The sequence below is a fragment of the Mirounga leonina genome, unplaced genomic scaffold (genome assembly GCF_011800145.1).
Source record: "Mirounga leonina isolate KUSES-001 unplaced genomic scaffold, KU_Mleo_1.0 Mir_101414, whole genome shotgun sequence".
NCBI classification, from domain to species: domain Eukaryota; kingdom Metazoa; phylum Chordata; class Mammalia; order Carnivora; family Phocidae; genus Mirounga; species Mirounga leonina.
The window spans coordinates 992,918-1,013,974 of NW_023270121.1; the positions used below are offsets into that span (position 1 = coordinate 992,918).

The window sequence follows — 21,057 nt, forward strand, 5'->3', positions numbered from 1 at the left end:
TATGATCATGTGGTGCTTCCTTTTTAGCCTATTGATGTGATGGACTACACTAACTGATTTTTGAATACTGTACTAGCCCTTCATATCTGAGTAAAATCCCATTTGGTCATGGTATATAATTTTTTGTACACAGATCATGGTTTCCTTTTGTAATAAAGGGGAAAGGGTTTTAAAAAAAAGTTAATCTGATTTTTCTAGGTGTATGCTTTGGATGGGAACCTGAGTTTATTTCCTTTAAATAGTTAATCCATTGTCACAATATGTTTAGGATATTTTATTCCATTCTCTCATTCAAAATGTTACATATATGGTCAATCTTCAACAAAGCAGGAAAGAATAGCCAATGGAAAAAAGTCTCTTCAACAAATGGTGTTGGGAAAACTGGACAGCAACATGCAAAAAAATTGAAACTGGACCACTTTCTTACAGCATACACAAAAATAAATTCAAAATGAATGACAGACCTAAATGTGAGACAGGAAACCATCAAAATTCCAGAGGAAAACACAGGCAGCAACCTCTTTGACATCAGGTATAGCAAATTCTTACTAGATATGTCTCCTAAGGCAAGGGAAACAAAAGCAAAAATAAACTATTGGGACTTCAACAAGAGAAAAAGCTGCTGCACAGAGAAGGAAACAATCAACAAAACTAAAGACAACCTTCAGAATGGGAAAAGGTATTTGCAAATGACATATCTGATAAAGGGTTAGTATCCAAAATATATAAAGAATTTATAAATCTCAACACTCAAAAAATAAATAATTCAGTTAAAAAATGGGTAGAAGACATGAATAGACATTTTGCCAAAGAAGACATACAGATGGCTAACAGAAACATGAAAAGAGAGGCGCCTGGGTAGCTCAGTCATTAAATGTCTGCCTTCTGCTCAGGTCATGATACCAGGGTCCTGGGATGGAGCCCTGCATTGGGCTCCCTGCTCAGCAGGAAGCCTGTTTCTCCCTCTCCCACTCCCCCTGCTTGTGTTCCCTCTCTCGCTGTCTCTCTGTCAAAAAATAAATAAAATCTTTAAAAAAAGATTTAATAGAATTAAAAAATTAACATGAAAAGATGCTCAACATCACTTATCATCAGGGAAATACAAATCCAAACTACAATTAGATATCACCTCACACCAGTCAGAATGGCTAAAATTAACAGGAAACAACAGGTGTTGGCAAGGGTGCAGAGAAAGGGGAATGCTCTTACACTGTGGTGGGAATGTAAACTGGTGCAGTGACTCTATAAAACAGTATGGAGGTTCCTCAGAAAGTTAAAAATAGGGCTACCCTATGACCCAGCAATTGCACTACTAGGTATTTACCTAAAGGATACAAAAAATACAGATCTGAAGGGGCACATGCACCCCAACATTTATAGCAGCATTATGAACAATAGCCAAACTATGAAAAGAGCCCACATGTCCATCAACTGATGAATGGATAAAAAAAGATGTGGTGTATATATACAATGGAACGTTACTCAGCCAAAAAAAAGAATGAAATCTTGCCATTTACAATGACATGGAAGGAATTAGAGAGTTTTAGGCTAAGTGAAATAAGTCAGTCAGTGAAAGCCAAATACCATATGATTTCACTCATATGTGGAATTTAAGAAACAAAACTAAAGGCGGGGAGGCAAACCAGGAAATAGACTCTTAACTATAGGGAACAAATCAAGGTTACTGGAGGGGAGGTGGGTGGGTGGGGTGGGTTAAATATGTGATGGGTATTAAGGAGGGCATTTGTGATGAGCACTGGGTGTTGTATGTAAGTGATGAATCACTAAATTCTATACCTGAAACTAATATTATGCTGTATGTTAACTAATTGGAATTTAAATAAAAGATTGAATAAAAATTAAAAAGAAAAGGTTACCTTTATTTGCTGTTTCTGCAATGAGCATGTATTTTCATGACTTACATATTTAAATTCTTTAGTTTATTCCATATATTGGTAACAAGCTTTCTAACTGATAAATTAAGAATATCAGAGCCGGTGGACTTCTAAATGGAGTTACTTGCTTGCTTTCTTCTGAAGGAATCAGATTTTTGTCCAAATAGCTCATAATGAAATATTCCATTGCAAAGCTCCTAATACAGTAAATATATGGGCTGTTTTTCCATAGGTGGTAAGTTATGTTACCAGTCTGCAAAGACAGCTTTAATCAAAATGGAAATGTGCTCATAGCTACTTTCATCAAGAAATTTTTGCTACAAAAATAATGTGTGCTTTCATATAGTCCATTCAAGTTTTGGCACAAATTCTTTTTTTTTTTTTTTCCATTTCAGACTGGCACTTTGGGTAGCATCATTCAAGAATGATCATACAAGAATGACAGCAAGATGGAGGAACAGGTTGACCCCAGATTCAGTGCCCCCCATCACAGAAAGACTAACTAGCAACTATCCAGAGACAAGACACTTCTGGATATTCCAGAATTTGGGGGTGAGGCTGAGGTATTTTCATGGACTACAAAAACGGAAAAAGCACATTAAAAGGGTTAGAGGAGCAGTTTCACTTTCACTGCATTGCCTCTCCTCCAGGCCAGCAGAGTACCCTGAGAGGGTTCCCCCTGGATGTATGGTTATTCCAGTGGGAAAAGGAGGGCTCAAGGTGGACGTCCAGCTTCCAAGCATTCTTGGATGATTTCCAGAATCATCCAAGTCTCAATTCAGTCTTACTTCATGGGGATCACTGAGGAAACCAGTGAGGGTAGACCACAGGGAATCTGCTAGAGAGGAAAAGGGGGTGAAGCTCATAGCAACCAGTGTGTGGATCATAGCAGACTGTTTTCATATTGGCAGTGGCTCCCATGCAGAGAGCCCAGCCATCTACAGAACCAAGCCAGTGGACCCAAGTGGCCAGGGAGCTCAGTTGGCAGTTCTACCTGGTTTGAGTCTTCAGCCAACAGGCTTTTCCATGGGGTCCATCTTATGACTTTGCCTGAAGAGGGTGGCAAGCCAGCAACCCTGTCCAACTGCTGATCACATCTTCCAGCCCTGCTTAACCAGGGAGCCTGGCTAAAGACCACAGGCAACTGTGGAGCCCATCCTATGGCACACTCAGGCAGGGAAATAAGTCCACAGTCCTGCCCAAATGTGGAGCATAGTCTCCAGCCTCTCCTGAGCTGGGAGCCTGGACAGCAATTCCAGGCAACCTCAGAGCACAATCCACAACCCTAAATATGCAGGAAGCCAAGCCAATATCCTTGTCTAATTGCAAATAAAACACATACAAATTAAACAAATAGCATAGCATAGCATATGGCCCCTCTTAACAAAAGAGCCCAAACTATGATGTCATACAACCATGGAATAGTTTATGACCTCACCCAGGCTAAAAGTCAAGGCTACTTCCCCGCTAAACTGTTAGGTGGAGCCTCCAGCTTTGCCCAATCAGGAAGTCTGGCCAGAGGTCCTGGGCAACTGTGGACCACATCCTTTGGCCCTGCTTGGGCAAGAAGCCAAGCAAGTAACTCTGCTCAACTGCAGAGAATAGCCTCTGCCTCCCCATTCTGATGAGGGAACCTCAATACAACGTTGGGCAGCCTCAGTGCTCAGCCTATAGCAGTACCTCAGCAGGTAGTACAACTAACAGCTCCACCTAACTGTGAAGCAGAGCTTGCAGCTTCACCCAACCATGATGCTTGGGTAGCAACCCTGCTCAGTCATGATGTCCAGCCAACGGTACTGCCCAGTTGGTGAACACAGAGTGCTGCCTCACCCAGATAAGGAGACTAACCACCAATTCTTCCCAATCACAAAGTATAGATTGTGGCCCCACCTGACTAGGGAGAATACAAAGAAACCTCATCCAGCCTCAGAGCACAACCTACAGTCTCATTCAACTACAGAGTATAGCTGGTGACTACACCAGACTAGGGGTCCTGGCAGCTACCTAACCCAACAGCGGAGCATAGCCAGTAGCATGCCCAATTGGATAGACTACCCAATGGCTCTAGCCAACTACAAGGCAAAGCCTGCAGCTCTTCCTGATTGTAGAGCACAACCTGAAACCTGCTCTAATCATGAAGGCCAAAGCCCAGGCTCTGGGCCCACCTGACCATGGAACCTAGCTACCAGGCATGCCAAACCAGGGAGCCCTGACAGGATCCCTGTGTGAACATGGAGCCCAGTGAGCAGGCTCAACTGACCATGGAGCACAGCCACTGGCCACCATTCCACCAACTTCAGAGCATGGGAAATTAACCTGTCCAACTAGAGGACCTGATAGCAAGCCCTGCCTGCTCATGAAAACTACACATGATATAGTCAGAACCCCAAAATAGGCTGACTGACAAACATCTTCCCTGGCTAAATTGAATCTGTAAAGGCTAGAAGAGAAGAGTACTTCTTCAATTACACAGATACCAACATAAAGATAAAAGAATCATGAAGAATGAGGTAAACATGACACCACCGAAGGAAACAAATCCTCCAATAACTGACCCCAAAGAAATGGAGATCTAAAAACTGACAAATAATTCAGAATAATTCTCTTAAAGAAGTTCAGTGAACTAAAAGAGAACACAAATGGACAACTAAACAAAATTGGAAAAACAATATACGAAAAAATTAAGAAATTCAGAAAAATAGAAACCATTAAAAAAATCAAACAAATCCTATAGCTGAAGAATACATAATGGCTGAATTGATACAGAGCTTCAACAATAGACTTGACAGATCAGAAGAATTAATGAACTCTAAGACTTGTCATTTGAAATTATCCAGTCAGAGGAGCAAAAATAAAGAATGAAAAAGAGTGAAGAAAGCATATAGGACTTAAGAAACACCTTAAAGTGAAACAATATACCTGGGGTTATGGGAATCCCAGAAGGAGAAGAGAAAGGGACATAAAGTGTATGTAAAAAAATAATGGCTGAACACTTCCCAAACTTGGGGAGAGAAATGGACATCCAGACTCATGAGGCCCCAAATTACACAGGATGAACATGAAAAGGGGCACACCAAGACACATTATAATTAAATTGTCAAAAGTTAAAGACAAAGAATTTGAAAGCAGGAAGAGAAAAACAGCTCATTACATACATTAGACCATAAAGCTATCTGGATTTTGCCACAAAAACCTTGCAGGCCAAGAGAGAATACAAAGAGATATTCAAAATACTGGAGGAAAAAAAATTCAAACAAGATACAATACCCAGCAAATCTGTCCTTCAGTCTGAGGTTGGGTGAGGTTTCTTTGTATTCTCCCCAGTCAGGTGGGGCCACAGTCTATACTTCCACACTTCGGCTATTGTAAATAATGCAGGTATAAACACAGGAGTGCGGGGTGCATGAGTGGCTCAATTGGTTAAGCATCTGGCTCTTGGTTTCGGCTTAGGTCATGATTTCAGGGTCCTGGGACTGAGCCCCACGTCTGGCTCCACACTCAGTGCGGAGTCGGCTTGTCCCTCTCCCTCTGCTCCTCCCCCTGCTCTCTCTCTGGAATAAAATCTTTAAATAAAATAAAAATAGGGGCACATGTATCACTTTGGGGTATATTCTGGGGTAATTACCCAATAGTACAATTACTAGATCAGAGGGAGGTTCTATTTTTAACTTTTTGAAGAACCTCCTTATGTTTTCCACAGTGTCTGCACAGTGTGCATTCCCACCAGCAGTGCAAGAGGGTTCCTTTTTCTCCACATCATCACCAATACCTGTTGTTTCTTGTGTTTTTAATTTTGGCCATTCTAACTGGTGTGAGGTGATATTTCATTGTAGTTTTGATTTGCATTTCTCTGATGATGAGTGATGTTGAGCATTTTTTCATGTGTCTGTTGGCCATCTGGATGTCTTCTTTGCAGAAATGTCTGTTCACGTTTTCTGCCCCTTTTTAAATTGGATTATTTGGGTTTTGGTTGTTCAGTTGTATAAATTAGTTATATATTTTGGATACTAACCCTTTATTGGATATGTTATTTGCCAATATCTTCTCCCATTCAGTAGGTTGCTCTTTTAGTTTTGTTGATTGTTTCCTTCATGTACAGAAGTTTTTTATTTCAATGCAGTCCCAATAATTTATTTTTACTTTTATTTCCCTTGACTCAGGAGACAGCTAGAAAAATATTGCTATAGCCAATGTCAGAGGAATTATGCCTGAGCTCTCTTCCAGGACTGTAATGGTTTCTTGTCTCACATTTAGGTCTATTATCCATTTTGAGTTTATATTGAGTTTATATTTGTGTATGATGTAAGAAAGTGGTACACTTTCATTCTTTTGTCTTTGTTGTTGTCCATTCTTCCCAACACAATTTGTTTAAAGAGACTTTTTTTTCCCATTGCATATTCTTTCCTCCTTTGTCAAAGATTAATTGAGTATATAATTGTGGGTTTATTTCAGTGTTTTCTAGTCTGTTCCATTGATCTATGTGTCTATTTTTGTGCTAGCCATTTTGCTTTTATGAAAGAGCTACATTAGTATCTGTTTTCACTAATGGAAAGAAACCTGAAGGGGATTTTCACTTTTATGAAAAAAATCTGTTACTTTACTAATGTAGGTCTTTTGTATATAAGTGAAGTGGCATAACACCAACTTTTGGACAGCAGGAGATGCCTGTATAAGACAAAATAAGCTTTAAGTTAAAAGTAGTCACAAGAGACGAATATAATCATTATATGAAGTGGTCAATAGAGAAGATGTAACAGGTGTAAATATTTATGCACCTAACATTGGAGCACCTAAATACATAAAGCAAATGCTAACAGAACTCAAAGGAGAGGCAATACAATAATAGTAGATGACATTAATACCACACTCTTAATTATAGATATATCATCTAAACAGAAAATCAATAAGCAAAAAGCAGATTTGACAGCACTATAAGACAAAATGTGCCTAACAGACATATCAAGAACATTCTATTCAACAGCAGCAAAATACACATTCTTTACAAGTGGACATGGAACATTCTCCAGAACAGATCATATATTAGACTACAAAAGAAGTCTTAACAAATCCAAAATGATTGAAATTATACCAATACTCTTTTTTCTACAATGACAGCATGAAACTAGAAATCAACAACAGAAGGATAACTGGAAAATGCACAAACACGTGGACATTAAACACACTCCTGAATAACAAATGAATCAAAGAAATCAAAAAAGAAATTTAAAAAACTGTGAATCAATGAAAATAGAAGCACAACATAACAAAACTTATGGGATGCAACAAAAGTATTTCTAAGAGTAGGATTTATAGCTATAAATGCCTATTTTAAGAAAAAAGAAAGATCTCAAATAACCTAACAGATCTCACAGAACTAGAAAAGAAGAACAAACTAAGCCCAAAATTAGCTAAAAGAAGTAAATAATTAAAAAATTAAGCAGAAATATATGAAATGAAGAAAAGGAAAACAATAGAAAATATCAACAAGACTAAGAATTGGGTTTTTTTGAAGGATGAACAAAACTGACAAACCTTTGGCTAGACTAACCAAGAAAAAAAAGAGAGTGGACTCAATAAATAAAAGTATAAGTGAAAGAAGAGACATTACAAGTGATACCACAGATATACAAAAGACCATAAGAGATCACTATGAATAATTATAAGCCAACAAATTGGGTGACTTAGAAGAAACGCATAATTCCTACAAACATACAACTTACCAAGACTGAATCATGAAGAAATAGAACATCTGAACAAATCAATAATGAGTAAGGAGACTGAATCAGTAATCAAACACCTCTCAACCAAGGGGATCCCAGTACCAGATGAATTCACCAGTGAATTTACAAAATGTTTAAGGAAGAATTAATGCCCCCCTCAAAAACTTGGGGAAGGGAACACTCCCAAGCTCATTTTATGAGGCTAGCATCAACTTCATACCAAAGCCAGAGAAGGACACTACAAAAAAATAAATTACAGACCAATATCCCTGATGAATATACATGCAAAGTCTCAACAAAATATTAGCAAATTGAATTCAACAGCACATCTAAAAAAATCATACACCACAATCAAGTGGGATTTAACCCTGAGGTGAAAGGATGGTTCACCATATGCAAATCAATGAGATACAGCACCTTAACAGAATGAAGGATAAAAATCATATAATTTCAGTAGATGAAGAAAACAACATTTGAAAAAATTCAACAGCTTTTCATGATAAATTATCAAGGAACTGGGTACACTAAAGACCATATATAAGTAGCTCATAGCTAACATTATACAAAATGGTGAAAAACTGAAAGCTTTTCCTCTAGAATCAGGAATAAGACAAGGGTGCCCACTTTCACTAGTTCTATTCAACAAAGCACTGCAAGTCCCAACCAGAGAAAATAGGCAAGAAAGGTATCCATAAAAAATCCTCAACAAAATATTAGGAAACCATATTTACCATTACATTAAAAGGAACATCCACTGGGGCACCTGGGTGGCTCAGTCGGTTAAGCATCTGACTCTTGATTTTGGCTCAGGTCATGATCTCAGGGTCATGAGATTTAGTCCCGCATCAGGCTCCATGCTGGGTGTAGAGCCTGCTTGGGATTCTCTCTCCCTCTGCCACTCCCCCATCCCATTCATGCTCTCTCTATTGCTCTCTCTCTCTCAAAAATAAATAAATAAATAAATAAATAAATAAATAAATAAATAAATAAATAAATCGATCACTCACCACAACCAAGTGGGATTTATTCTGGGGATGCAAGGTTGGATCAATATTTGCAAATCAATGTGATACATCATATTAAAAAAGAAGAATAAAAATCATATGATCATCCCAATAGATGCATAAAAAGCATTTCACAAAATTCCACAACCATTCATGATAAAAACTCTCAACAAACTAGATTTAGAAGGAACATATCTCAACATAATAAAGGCCATATATGACAGACCCACAGCTAACATCATACTCAATGGTGAAAAACTAAGTAAGGGCTTTCCCTCTAACACCAGGTAACAAGACAAGGATGTGCACCTTCACCACTTTAATTCAACATAGTACTGAAAATACTAGCCACAGCAAGCACAAAAGAAAAAGAAATAAAAGGTGTCTAAATTGGTAAAGAGGAAATAAAACTGTCACTACTTGCAGATGACATGATACTATACATGGAAAGCTCTAAAGACTCCACCAAAAAAAAACTGTTAGAAGTAATAAATGAATTCAGTAAAGTCATAGGTTACAAAATTAATACACACATAATGGCTGCATTTCTATACACTAATAACAAAGTAGCAGAAAGAGAAATTAAAAAAACAATTCCATTTACAATTGCACCAAAAAAATAATAAAATAAAATACTTAGGAATAAACTTAACCAGGAAGGTGAAAGACCTGTACTCTGAAAACAGTAAAATACTGATGAAAGAAATTAAAGATGGCACAAACAAATGGAAAATTATTCCATGCTCATGGATTGGAATAATTAATATTGTTAAAATGTCTATACTAACCAAAGCAATCTGCAGATTCAGTGCAATCCCTATCAAAATACCAACTGCATTTTTCACAGAACTAGAACAAATAATACTAAAATTTGTATGGAACCACATAAGACTCCAAATACCCAAGGCAATCTTAAGAAAGATGAATGAAACTGGAGGTATCACAGTCACAGATTTCAAGATATACTACAAAGTTGTAGTAATCAAAATAGTATGGTACTGGCACAAAAACAGACACATAAATCAATGGAACACAATAGAGAGCCCAGAAATAAACTCATGCTTATATGGTCAATTAATCTATAACAAAAAAAGGCAAAAATATACAATGGGGAAAAGACAGTCTCCGTAATAAATGGTTCTGGAAAAACTGGGAAGCTACATGCAAATAAATGAAACTGGACCACTTTCTTACACCATTCACAAAAATAACCTCAAAATAGATTAAAGACCTAAATATGAGATTGAAAACATAAAACTCCTAAAAGAAAACATAGGCAGTAATTCCTTTGATATTGGCCTTACCAGCATTTTTTCAAGATCTGTCTCCTCAAGCAAGGGAAATAAAAATAAAAATAAACTACTGGGACAACCAAGATAAAAAGCTTTTGCACAGTGAAGGAAACCATCAACAAAACAAAAACACAACCTACTGAATGGGAGAAGATATTTACAAATGTTATATCCAATAAGGGGTTAATATCCAAAATATATAAAGAACTTCTACAACTCAACACCAAAACACCAAATAATCCAATTAAAAAAATGAGCAGAAGACCTGAATACACATTTTCCAAAGAAGACATGCATATGGCAAATAGACAAATGAAAAGATGTTTACCATCACTAATCATGAGAGAAAAGCAAATCAAAACCACAATGAGATATCACCTTACACCTGTCAAAATGACTAGAATCAAACAGATAAGAAATAACAAATGCTGGTGAAGATGTGGAGAAAAAGGAACCCTTGTTCATTGTTGGTGGGATGTAAATTGGTGCAGCCACTGTTGAAAACAGTATGGAGGTTCCTCATGAAATTAAAAATAGAACTACCATATGATCCAGTAATTCCACTACTGGGCATTTCCCCAAAAGAAAACAAAAACACTAACTTAAAAAGATATATGCACCCCTATGTTTATTGCAGCATTATTTACAATAGCCAAGATATGGAAGCAACCCAAGTATCCATCAGTAGATGAATGAATAAACATACACACACACACACACACACAATGGAATACTACTCAGCCATAAAAAATGAGATCTTGACATTTGCAACAACATGGATGGACCTACATGGTATTATGCTAAGTATAGTAAGTCAGACAAAGACTTTGCTTATATATGGAATCTAAAAGTGAATGAATAAACAAACAAAAAGCAGAAACAGACCCATAAATACAAACTGATGGCTGCCAGAGGGGAAGGGGGGAAATGGGTAAAGGGGAGTTTGAGGTACAGGCTTCCATTTGTGGACTGAATAAGTCACAAGGATAAAATGTACAGGATAGGAAATATGGTCAATGGTATTGTAATAGCTTTGTATGGTGACAAATGGTAGCTGTACTTGTGAGCATAGCATAACATATAGAGGTGTTGAATCATTATTTGTACACCTGAAACTAATGTAAGTAACAGTGTGTGTCAATTTAAAAAAAAGAAAGAAAAGGCACCTAAATTGGAAAGGAATAAGTACAATTATCTGTGTTTGCACATAAAATAACCTTATATTTAAGAAATCCTGGGGTGCCTGGGTGGCTCTGTCGGTTAAGCATCCAACTCTTGATCTCAGCTCAGGTCTTGATCTCAGGGTTGTGAGTTTGGGCCCCAGCATGGAGCCTACTTAGAAAAAATAAAAATAAAAATAAAAATATCCTAAAGACTCAACCAAAAGCTGTTGGAAAAATTCAGTAGTTTTAGAATATACAATCAACACTGAAAAATCAGTTGTGCTTCTATATACCACAACAAACTATCTGAAAAAGAAAGAAAACAATCTAAAATTACAATAGCATCAATAACAATAAAATACTCAGGGATAAATTTCAGGAGATGAAAGATCTGTACACCGAAGACTAGAAGATATTGGTAAGAGAAATTGAAGAAGAAACAAATAGAAAAATGTTCTGTGTTCATTGATCAGAATAATTAGTATTATTAAAATGTCAATACTACCCAAAGTGATCTATAGATTAAAAGTAATCCCTATCAAAATTCCACTGAAATTTTAACAGAAATAGAAAAAAAAATCCTAAAATTTGTGTGAAACCACAGATGACTTCACATAGCCCAAGCAATCTTGAGAAAGAAGAACAAAACTGGAGACATCACACTTCTTGATTTCAAACTTTATTACAAAGATATATAATCAAAACATTAAGGTACTAGCATAAAATCATACAGATAGAAAAATGGAACAGAATTGAGAGCCCAGAAATAATCTCACAAATACATGGTAAACTAATATTTGACAGGAGTGCCAAGAATACTCAATGGTGAAACGACATTCTCTTCAATAAACTGTGCTGGGAAAACTGGATATTCCCATGCAAATGAATGAAGGTTGACCCCTATCTTACATCATTCATAAAAATTGACTCAAAATGGATTAAAGACTTAAATGTCATACCTGATACTTCCTCCTAGAAGAAAACAGGGGGGAAAAAAGCTCCTTGACATTGGTCTTCGCAACTTTTTTTTTTTTTTTATATGATGCTGAAGTCGCAAGGAACAAAAGCAAAAATAAACAAGTAGGACTACATCAAACTAAAAAGCTTCTGCACAGCAAAATAAATGATCAACAAAATGAAAAGGCAACCTACAGAACGGGAGAAAATATTTGCAAACCATATATCTGAAAAGAGTTTAATATCAAAAATATATAAGGAAATCATACAACTGAATAGTAATCATCATCATCATCAATTTGATTTTAAAATGGGCAAAGGACGTGAATAGACTGTTTTCCTCAGAAGATATACAAATGGCTATCAGGTCCTTGAAAAGATGCTCAACATCACTAATCAGGGAAACGCAAATCAAAACCACAATGAGATCTCATTTCACACCTGTTAGAATGGCTATTATCAAAAAGCAAGAGATAACACCTGTTGGCAAGAATGTGAAGAAAAGGAAACTCCTCTGCACTGTTGGTGGGAATGTAAATTGGAACAGTCACTATAGAAAACTGTGTGGAGGCTTTTCAAAAAATTAAAAATAGAACTACCATACGACCCAACAATCCAACTTCTGGGTATATATTCTAAGGAAATGAAATCACTATCTCAAAAAGATACCTGCACCCCCATGTTCCTTTGTAGTATTGTTCACAATAGCCAAGACATGGAAACTACACAATAGCCAAGACATGGAAACTACCTAATTATGCACCAATGGATAAATGAATAAAGAAAATGCTATACATATAAAATGGAATATTATTCAGCCACGAGAAAGAAAGAAATCCTGCCATTTGAGACTACATGGATGGACCTTGAGGGCATTATGCTAAGTGAAATAAATCAGAGAAAGACAAATACCATATGTTCTCACTTATATGTGGAATCTAAAAAAAGTCAAACTCACAGAAACAGAAAATAGACAGGTGGTTGCCAGGTAGGTGGGAGAAATGGGGAGATGGAGTTCAAAGGGTAAAAACTTGCAGTAATGAGTTAGTCCTGGGTATCTAATGTACATCCTGATGACTGGAGTTAACAATACCGTATGGTAAATTGAAATTTGCTAAGAGAGTAGATCTTAAATGCTCTTAACACACACACACGCACGATAACTACGGGAGGTGATGGATGTTAACTAACCTATTTGTGGTAATCACTTCACAATATATATGTATATAATCACATTGTATACCTTAAACTTGCACAATGTTGTCAATTATATCTCAATAAAAGTGGGAAAATTTTTGAAAAATTTAAAATAAAAGTAATCTTACCTTCCAACTTTACAACAAACTTTTACACATTTAAATGTATATGAAAAGTATTTACTTTTAAATTCAATTTAATTGACCTGATTTTGATATTAATTTCCTATAGGTGTACATACAGTAAGAGAATCCAATGGATAATATTATTTTATTTCCTTTGATGTTGCTATTTCCCTGTACAAATTAGTAAACTGACACTCTGGATTCTATATAAGCCTTGTAATTTTGTTAATTATGAGCTCACCCTATATAAATGGATGCTATTTTTTTTTGTATGAGGAAATTCAGCTTCTGAGCTGGTATGGTTGAGGTACAGATATTGTGGATTCTTTAAAATGTCATCTAGGTAATGAGCACCATCATGAAAGTCTTCATGAAAGACAACAAGCTGGCTTTGGCAATACAGAGACATATTCTTTGACCTGGCCAATACACTTTCCATTTTGAAATTCTAAGAGTTTCAAAGGAGTTATATGAGAATTTCAGTACCTCTCAGCCCCAGTCAATATAATGCTATTATATTAAATATAAGATAAAATGAGTTAAAAAAAAAAAAAGAAGAAGATAGCAGGAAAGGAGGAATGAAGGGGGGGAATCGGAGGGGGAGACGAACCATGAGAGACTGTGGACTCTGAGAAACAAACTGAGGGTTCTAGAGGGGAGGGGGGTGGGAGGATGGGTTAGCCTGGTGATGGGTATTAAAGAGGGCACGTTCTGCATGGAGCACTGGGTGTTATACGCAAACAATTAATCATGGAACACTACATCAAAAACTAATGATGTAACGTATGGTGATTAACATAACATAATGATAAAAAAAGATAAAATGATAAAATTAACTGGAGAGTCTGATCACATATGTGAATTGTGGATATGACATTTTAGATAACCCACAATGCTTATTATAAACTGCAATAAGCAATCCTGTATATTTCTAACACCAGACAGTATTTACCTCAGAAACATATATAAAACCAATTCCATACACTACAAAGGAGACATTAGAAATTGTTGGAGTAGGGGCAGATTATTTAATGAATGGTACTGGTATTATGTGGAAAGGATCCATTTTCCTCTACAAAACACAAGCCCCAATTCATTCTAGATAAATGAGTGTTTCTTTCTCTTCATCCACCCATTCCTTTTAAAATATTTAGGATACTAATTTTCCTGGAATTTGCTCATGTGTATTGGGGTCTAACTTTGTTTTCCCAAATGCCTAGGTAATTATTCTAACACCATTCACCAATGTGTAGAAGAGTTAACATAACAGACCTGAATTTGCTAGCCTTGGAAAGGTCTGCTTGTACAGTTGGCCCTTGGTGGGATTCTGGTAATTTATTAGCCAGAAGGATAAAGAAAACAAAAGGGAAGACCCAATTACTAACATTAGGAATGAGAGAGGAGATATCACTAGTCTACAAGTATCAAAAGGATAATAAGAAGTTGATTGACAAGAAGTTGATTGACAAGGCGAAACAGGCACTCTCATCCATTGCTGCTGGGTGTGAAAATGTGTAATACCCCTTTAGAGGGATATTTGAGAATAGCTAATAAAACTACACTGCAGATGCATATCATCCATCCCCACTTCTAGGATCCACCATCCCCACTTCTAGGAATCCACCCTGAAGATAGACCTCTAACCATACAAAAATACATTTGCATGAGGTTATCTGTCCAGCATTAATAATAACAGTAAAATATTGGAAATAAATGTCCACATATAGAGTGATTGAACAAATTATGGTAGTGACACAAGGGAGTGTTATTCAGATGGAAAAAATGAGAAAGATCTCTATGTACTGACTGGCTTCAAGTCTGTAAAATATGCAAATAAATAGATTAATGGGATTAGTAAAACTTATTTTTCCTAAATATATTTTCCTAAAAAAAAAAAAAAAAAACCTCTGGCATCCTGTGGCTATTTTACAGTTCTGGGCTCTGACCAAAAGGGATTAACATAAATAAGGCAGTGCCACAAAGGATCGCTGTAAATCACCAAGTCTAAAGCTTTGGACAGAAAACAAAAACAAGCAAAAGAGCTAAGGTCCACAGAGGGGAACCTGTGAGACCATCCATAAACCGGTTTCTGCAGATGGTTCCTAGAAAGACCTTCCTTTAAGGCTCAAGACTGAAAAGGGAGGGAACCTCAGATAGAGCAGGTAGAGCAGTGACCCTTGTATCCTTATATGGGAGGGAGTTGTCAGGGGGGTACAATGGGACTAGGCTCTTTCAGAACCTCATATCCAGGGCAGACCCCTAGAATGATGCTGCCTGGGATGAGATCCAGGGATCCTCTTGGGAGTTGAGAAGCTTGCTGTTATACCAATGAGAAATCCTATGTGAAGGGCCCAAAGCATCTAGATTCCTTTCTCTTAAGTGTGTTGCCTCTCACCTTCCCTAGAGCTGGCGGGATTGAGGTTAATTCGTCTCTTGCATCTCCAGGCCGCTGGAGCCTTGGAGTAAGTCACTCTTGTTCCCCCCTCATCCCCCACCCCAACTCGCCCCCAATACTGAGCTTAGCCATCCCCACCATTTGAATGACAGACAGCAAAGAGTGAGTGCCAACTAGGTGAGAGGAAGGGAGCGGTAATGTCGGTCACAGATCCTATCAGTTCCCATCCCTGCCTTTTCAGAAAAAACGCCACTGGTGTGCAGAAATTCACTTCACCGTTTCCCCTCTCTGGGCCCCCGAAACCAACTCCCTCCGTGTGTCCCCCTCCCACACCCACAAACAGAATCACTCAGAGCGGGGCGGGAAGGCTGGGAGTGGGGGAGGGGTGTTCAGAAGGCAGGAGAGAGCAGAGAGCAGGAGTGTCCGAGGCACTCCCTGCACCTGCACCTAGTCTCAGCCACCACCTCCCACCGATGCCATTTCCCGGCCCCGCACCCACCTCCTCCAACAGCAACCGCTGCTTCTCTCACGTCCTCCTCCCGCAGGATGACTTCCTGCCTCTTGAGCTCCTGGGCAAAAGACTGACCCCGGCTAAGACGCTGGCAACAGGCCGAGGGGCTGTGCCCTCTACCAACAAATGCTGTAATTCTGATCGCCCAAGAAATTCGTTTCCAGGTTAGTGCAGCATGGAGAGACCCCCACCCACCCACCACAACGTCCTACCACTCCTCCCACGGCAGTCTGTCACTCGTCAGGTGTATGTCCTTCCTGCCCCTTTTCCGTGCTGCACACCTCTGTGTTTGCCCAAGTGAGAGCGTGGTCACGTGAGCCACCACCAGCCTCACGTGACCGCGCAGTCAGTCAGCTTGCCTGCCGCAGCCCTGCCGCACGGATGGTAGAATCGTTGAGACGCTTGCTAGAAGAATCCGAAGCTCCTGTCCTGGTGAAGATAGAGCTGAAGGAAAGCTGGATTTGGAGCCAGAGCTTCCAGCCCTAGTACTAGACCTGGGCCTTGCTCTGTTAGGACACAGGGCTGGTGAGGAATACTCGATGAGGAGTTTGGAGACGAACTGATTTTTATTATTCTGTATGATACTCGGGCGACATATTAAAACACACACACACACAGTCTACCTTGAAAAATATCGATGAGCAAAACAAGCATTCAAACTCCAGTGTCCACTACCAGGACGATCCCTGTTAACGCTTGTGGTTTGGGAAGGCAGGCAAAACTGCCACTTTGCCTTACTTCCATAAACCTTGAATACCAAAATCGGGCAGGAAAAGAACAAAACACTGCATTCTCAGACAAGCAAAAAACAACAACAAAAAAACAGCGTCACCATGTCTGTTTATTTTCCTGAAAATAATAAAATTTTGTATATTTCCTAACCTGCACTCCCCTTCATCCCCTACCCCCCACCCAAAACAACTGTATGCCTTTCACTCCTGTCTGAATATGTATTACCTTTTTGAATGTGAAAAACCTCTAGTATGATTCAGGAACTTTTTGGAAATTTTAAAATTTATTCCCTTTAACTTATGTATTTTTATTTGGCAAGCCAGTCTTTTTTTAAATTGTAGTCTCTTACAATTATTTATTCCCTTGATATGTTTTATATTACAGATTTTTCCATAATCAAATATAAGCTTGCATAAATTTGGTCCACTCACACACATTTATTTTTATAATGGAGTTATACTTTCCACGTATGATACCAGTCTTTTCTATTTTACCAAATAAACCATCAGAGCCTTTCTTATTCAATTTAAAAATCTATACATCATCACTTTTAGTGGCTGTATGGTGTTACCATAACACTTTCCATGGGCACCACCCTGAAGAAATGGTTTTCCTGACTCAGTTTATTGTGTCTACTTTCCTGTCTTATTCTTTTAACATTTAGGCAGTATCAAAGAAACACCCATACTTTGAGCTGCAAAATGCAACTTCTCAGCTCTTCAAAACTTACCTCATCCTCTATGTCCCTTAACCACTCCAGGCTGACTGGATAACTCACTCCCATGGAAAACACCTTTTCCAACTCCATGCTTTTCTTCACACCACCCAAACTTTTTCAAATATTCCAGAGCCCAACTTAATTGGGTCCTTTTTCTCTGAGGCATGCCCTGAGTAGCAGTCCATGGTAACCCTTGCATTTAAAGTTATTAGAATAAGCTTTTTCAAGGAGCATATTATTTATGCATTAATTACCTGCATGCGTTCCTGTGTTAACTTTGCATCTATATTTTAAGTTCAAGGAGAAGGGTGACTTCTGACAACTTTAACACAACTTTATTGAAAACACAAACAAGACTCAAATAGACCTCAATACACTAGAACAACAATTAGGAGGGTAGCTGGCTTACTTTTGATGGTTCAGTTCACTTTATAAGTGTCACAATCTGGACAAAAACACAAATATCAACAAATGTGCTTTCAGTTCTAATATTCATTTGGCATCAGAAGAATCAGCTCATACACAGTTGGGCAAAGTCAGTGTTGGCAATAAAGATATACATTACAACACAGAATCAACTATGTAATTCAAAACATTATTCAAGGAATTGTTAACTTAGGAACATAAGGACAAAGGCAAGTGATTAATCATACTAATTTTCTCGGTCTGCCTCAGGGTCCTTTTGACCATCTGTTTTGCCTTGCAGTTCCTTAGCAAATTCCTCAACTTCATGGAATGCAGAAATAAGTGACTCAAGACTGAAATCATCATCAGTGAACAACACTGACTCCCTTTTTATATTGTTACCAATATTCTCAAACATTGCTAGAACAACTTGAATATTGTCATTTGTCTCTTTCCTGTTAAAAAGGCTCATAAATTCTGACACTGCTTCAGCACTGAGTAGTTCTTTTGTCATGACAGGATTTTCAGACAAATTCATTAGCATTTTCAGAACATGAAACCTTGTTTTGGTATTGCCCATGGCTAACAAGGAGAGAAATCCAGACATATACTTGGCAACCAGTGTGTGGTAGTCAGTAGTTGTAGTGAGATGTCTAACCATCCTTATTCCAGATAGCTGTTCAGGGGAATCTAAGCTGTAAGCAAGGGTTTCTTCACACACTTGACATACATATGTCTGAATCATGTTTAGATTTGGGTAAGGTGGAGCCAGACGAATCATATTTTCCAAAAAACTTGTCCTAACCCGGGAGGAAGGATAATTGAGCAAGGTTTCAATAAGTGAGACAACACCTGAATCCCGAATGAAATCTCGGGTAAATTGAGAAGCACTTCTCATACCCATTGCAATTTTAGATATTTCATGAATAAAAGGATCTCGGATTTTGTCCATTAATAAAAGGAGTTCTTCAAACTCTTCAGAACCAATTTTAAGCTCACATTGTATGCAGCTGCAGGACCAACTCTCAGGCTCTGCACTCTCTTGGGTTCTAAGATGCTCCCGAATTTCCCTGACTGACCTGTAGGATGGATCATACTGAAATGGGAACTCAGGTTCAGGCTGATCAGGCTGAAGCAAAGATTCCTGCTCTTCCCCTTCTGAGTTAAGTTCCATGTGCTTGGGCTTTCCTCCAAACATTTCAGAGAACAGAGATGCCGCCTCTTTTGGAAATCTAAAGGGGAATGGAGATGGGAAGCCAACCCTACCCCATGGACCAGGCTTGAATTGAATAGTGACCTCTTCCCAGCTCTGGGGCCTGCGTGAGGCATCGGGCTCCTGCTCAAATGAACACTCAGACCTGCAAATGGCCCTGAACACAGGTCTAGGATTGGATTCAAAATGGGCCTCATCTCCTGCCCAGAACCAGGACCCCACTATGGCCTCATCCTCCTCAGCTACTGTCCTGGTCTCACAGTTGGTCCCATACCCAGTCCTGTTATTGGCCTCATCTTTAGCTCCAAACCAGGACCCAACAACTGTCCCTTCCTCATTTTCTGGCCTGGACTCACAGGTAACAACAGTTCCAGTCTCGTTAATGTCCTTCTCCCCAGACCAGAACCAGGGCTCAACAATGATCTCTTCATCATCCTCTGGCTTGGATGCACAGCTTTTCTCTGCTTCTACACTGACTTCTTTTGCAGCACAGAACCAGGATCCAAAAATGGTTTCTTCTTCAGTACTTGATCTGCTCTGTTCTACTGCCTGAGGCCCAATCTCTACACTGTATTCTTCTTCAGCCCAAAACCAGGATCCAACAATGATTTCCTCTTCCTCAGTCACTGGCATGGACTCAAAACTGGCTCCTGCCTCCAAGCTGGCCTCTTCTTCTGCCCAGAACCAAGACCCAACAGTGGCTTCCTCCTCTTCAGCCTCTGGACTGGATTTGTTGCAAAAGCCAGCCTCCTTCCTAATGATCTCTTCCCTGGCCCAGAACCAAGCCCCAACAATAGCTTCCTCCTCAACTGCCAGCCTGTCCTCTTCTCTAGCCTCAGCTGCTGTCTTGAGCCTGTCCTCTTCTCCAGTCCAGAACCAAGAACCAATAATGTCCTCTTCCTCAGCATCTGGCCTGGATTCCTCTCTATCTGTAGCCTCCCTTATGGTTTCATCTTTCCAGAACCAGGATGTGATCATGGTCTCCTCCTCCACGAGCGGCTTGGCCTCTTCTCCAGTCCCATCATCTATACTGACCTCTTCTGTAGCCCATAACCAGGGCCCTATAATGGTCTCTGGGCTTGCGTATTTTCTGGACCAGAATGATGACTCAACAGTGTCCTGTTCCTCCTCTGGCCTAGACTTCCAGCTGCCTCCATTGGCAGTATACATGCAGGGATCATCATCCCAGAAGCAAGAATCATTGTTGATCTCTTCATCCCCTGTCATAAATTTGCATCTGGCACCAGCTCCATACTTCTTACTGACTTCTGTGGTCCCAAACCAAGATGATAGAATATCCTCTTCCTTGTCCTTCAGGCTAGACTTGTTGCTGACCTCAGTCCCCACACAAGCTTCTACTCCATCCCAGAACCATGACCCAATAATGGGCTCCTCCTCAGCTCCTGGCATGGTGTCACAGCTGACTTTAACCCCAGAATCATTCTGGGCCTGGTTTCCAGCCCAAAACCAGGACCCGAATATTGTCTCTTCTTCATCTTCTGGACTGGTGTCTTCTCCAAACTCATCCTCTGTATCAACCTCTTTTCTATCCCAGAACCAGGGACCAATGACCTCTTCTTCCTCAGACCTTGGCGTGGATGCACAGCTGGCTCTAACATCAGCTTCTACACTGGCCTCATCACTGATCCAAAACCAGGGCCCAAAAATGGTCTCTTCCTCAGCCTCTAGGCTGGTTTCTTCACTAGCCCAGAAGCAGGAACCAGCAATGA

At 39.1% G+C, this 21,057-nt stretch overlaps 1 protein-coding gene and 1 pseudogene across 1 annotated transcript in view; both read right to left on the bottom strand.

Annotated features, from left to right (window-relative positions):
* Window positions 1-16,587, bottom strand: part of LOC118020864 — a 68,340-nt pseudogene extending 51,753 nt beyond the window's left edge.
* Window positions 16,588-18,027: 1,440 nt separating this feature from the next.
* The window catches only part of LOC118020725 (G-protein coupled receptor-associated sorting protein 1-like), a 40,093-nt gene continuing 37,063 nt past the window's right edge, over window positions 18,028-21,057 (bottom strand). The window contains 1 exon segment of the mRNA XM_035020549.1: window positions 18,028-21,057. This exon segment is cut by the window's right edge and continues 11 nt beyond it. Within this exon segment, the coding sequence (XP_034876440.1) occupies window positions 18,362-21,057 (2,696 nt within the window). The 3' untranslated portion in view covers window positions 18,028-18,361.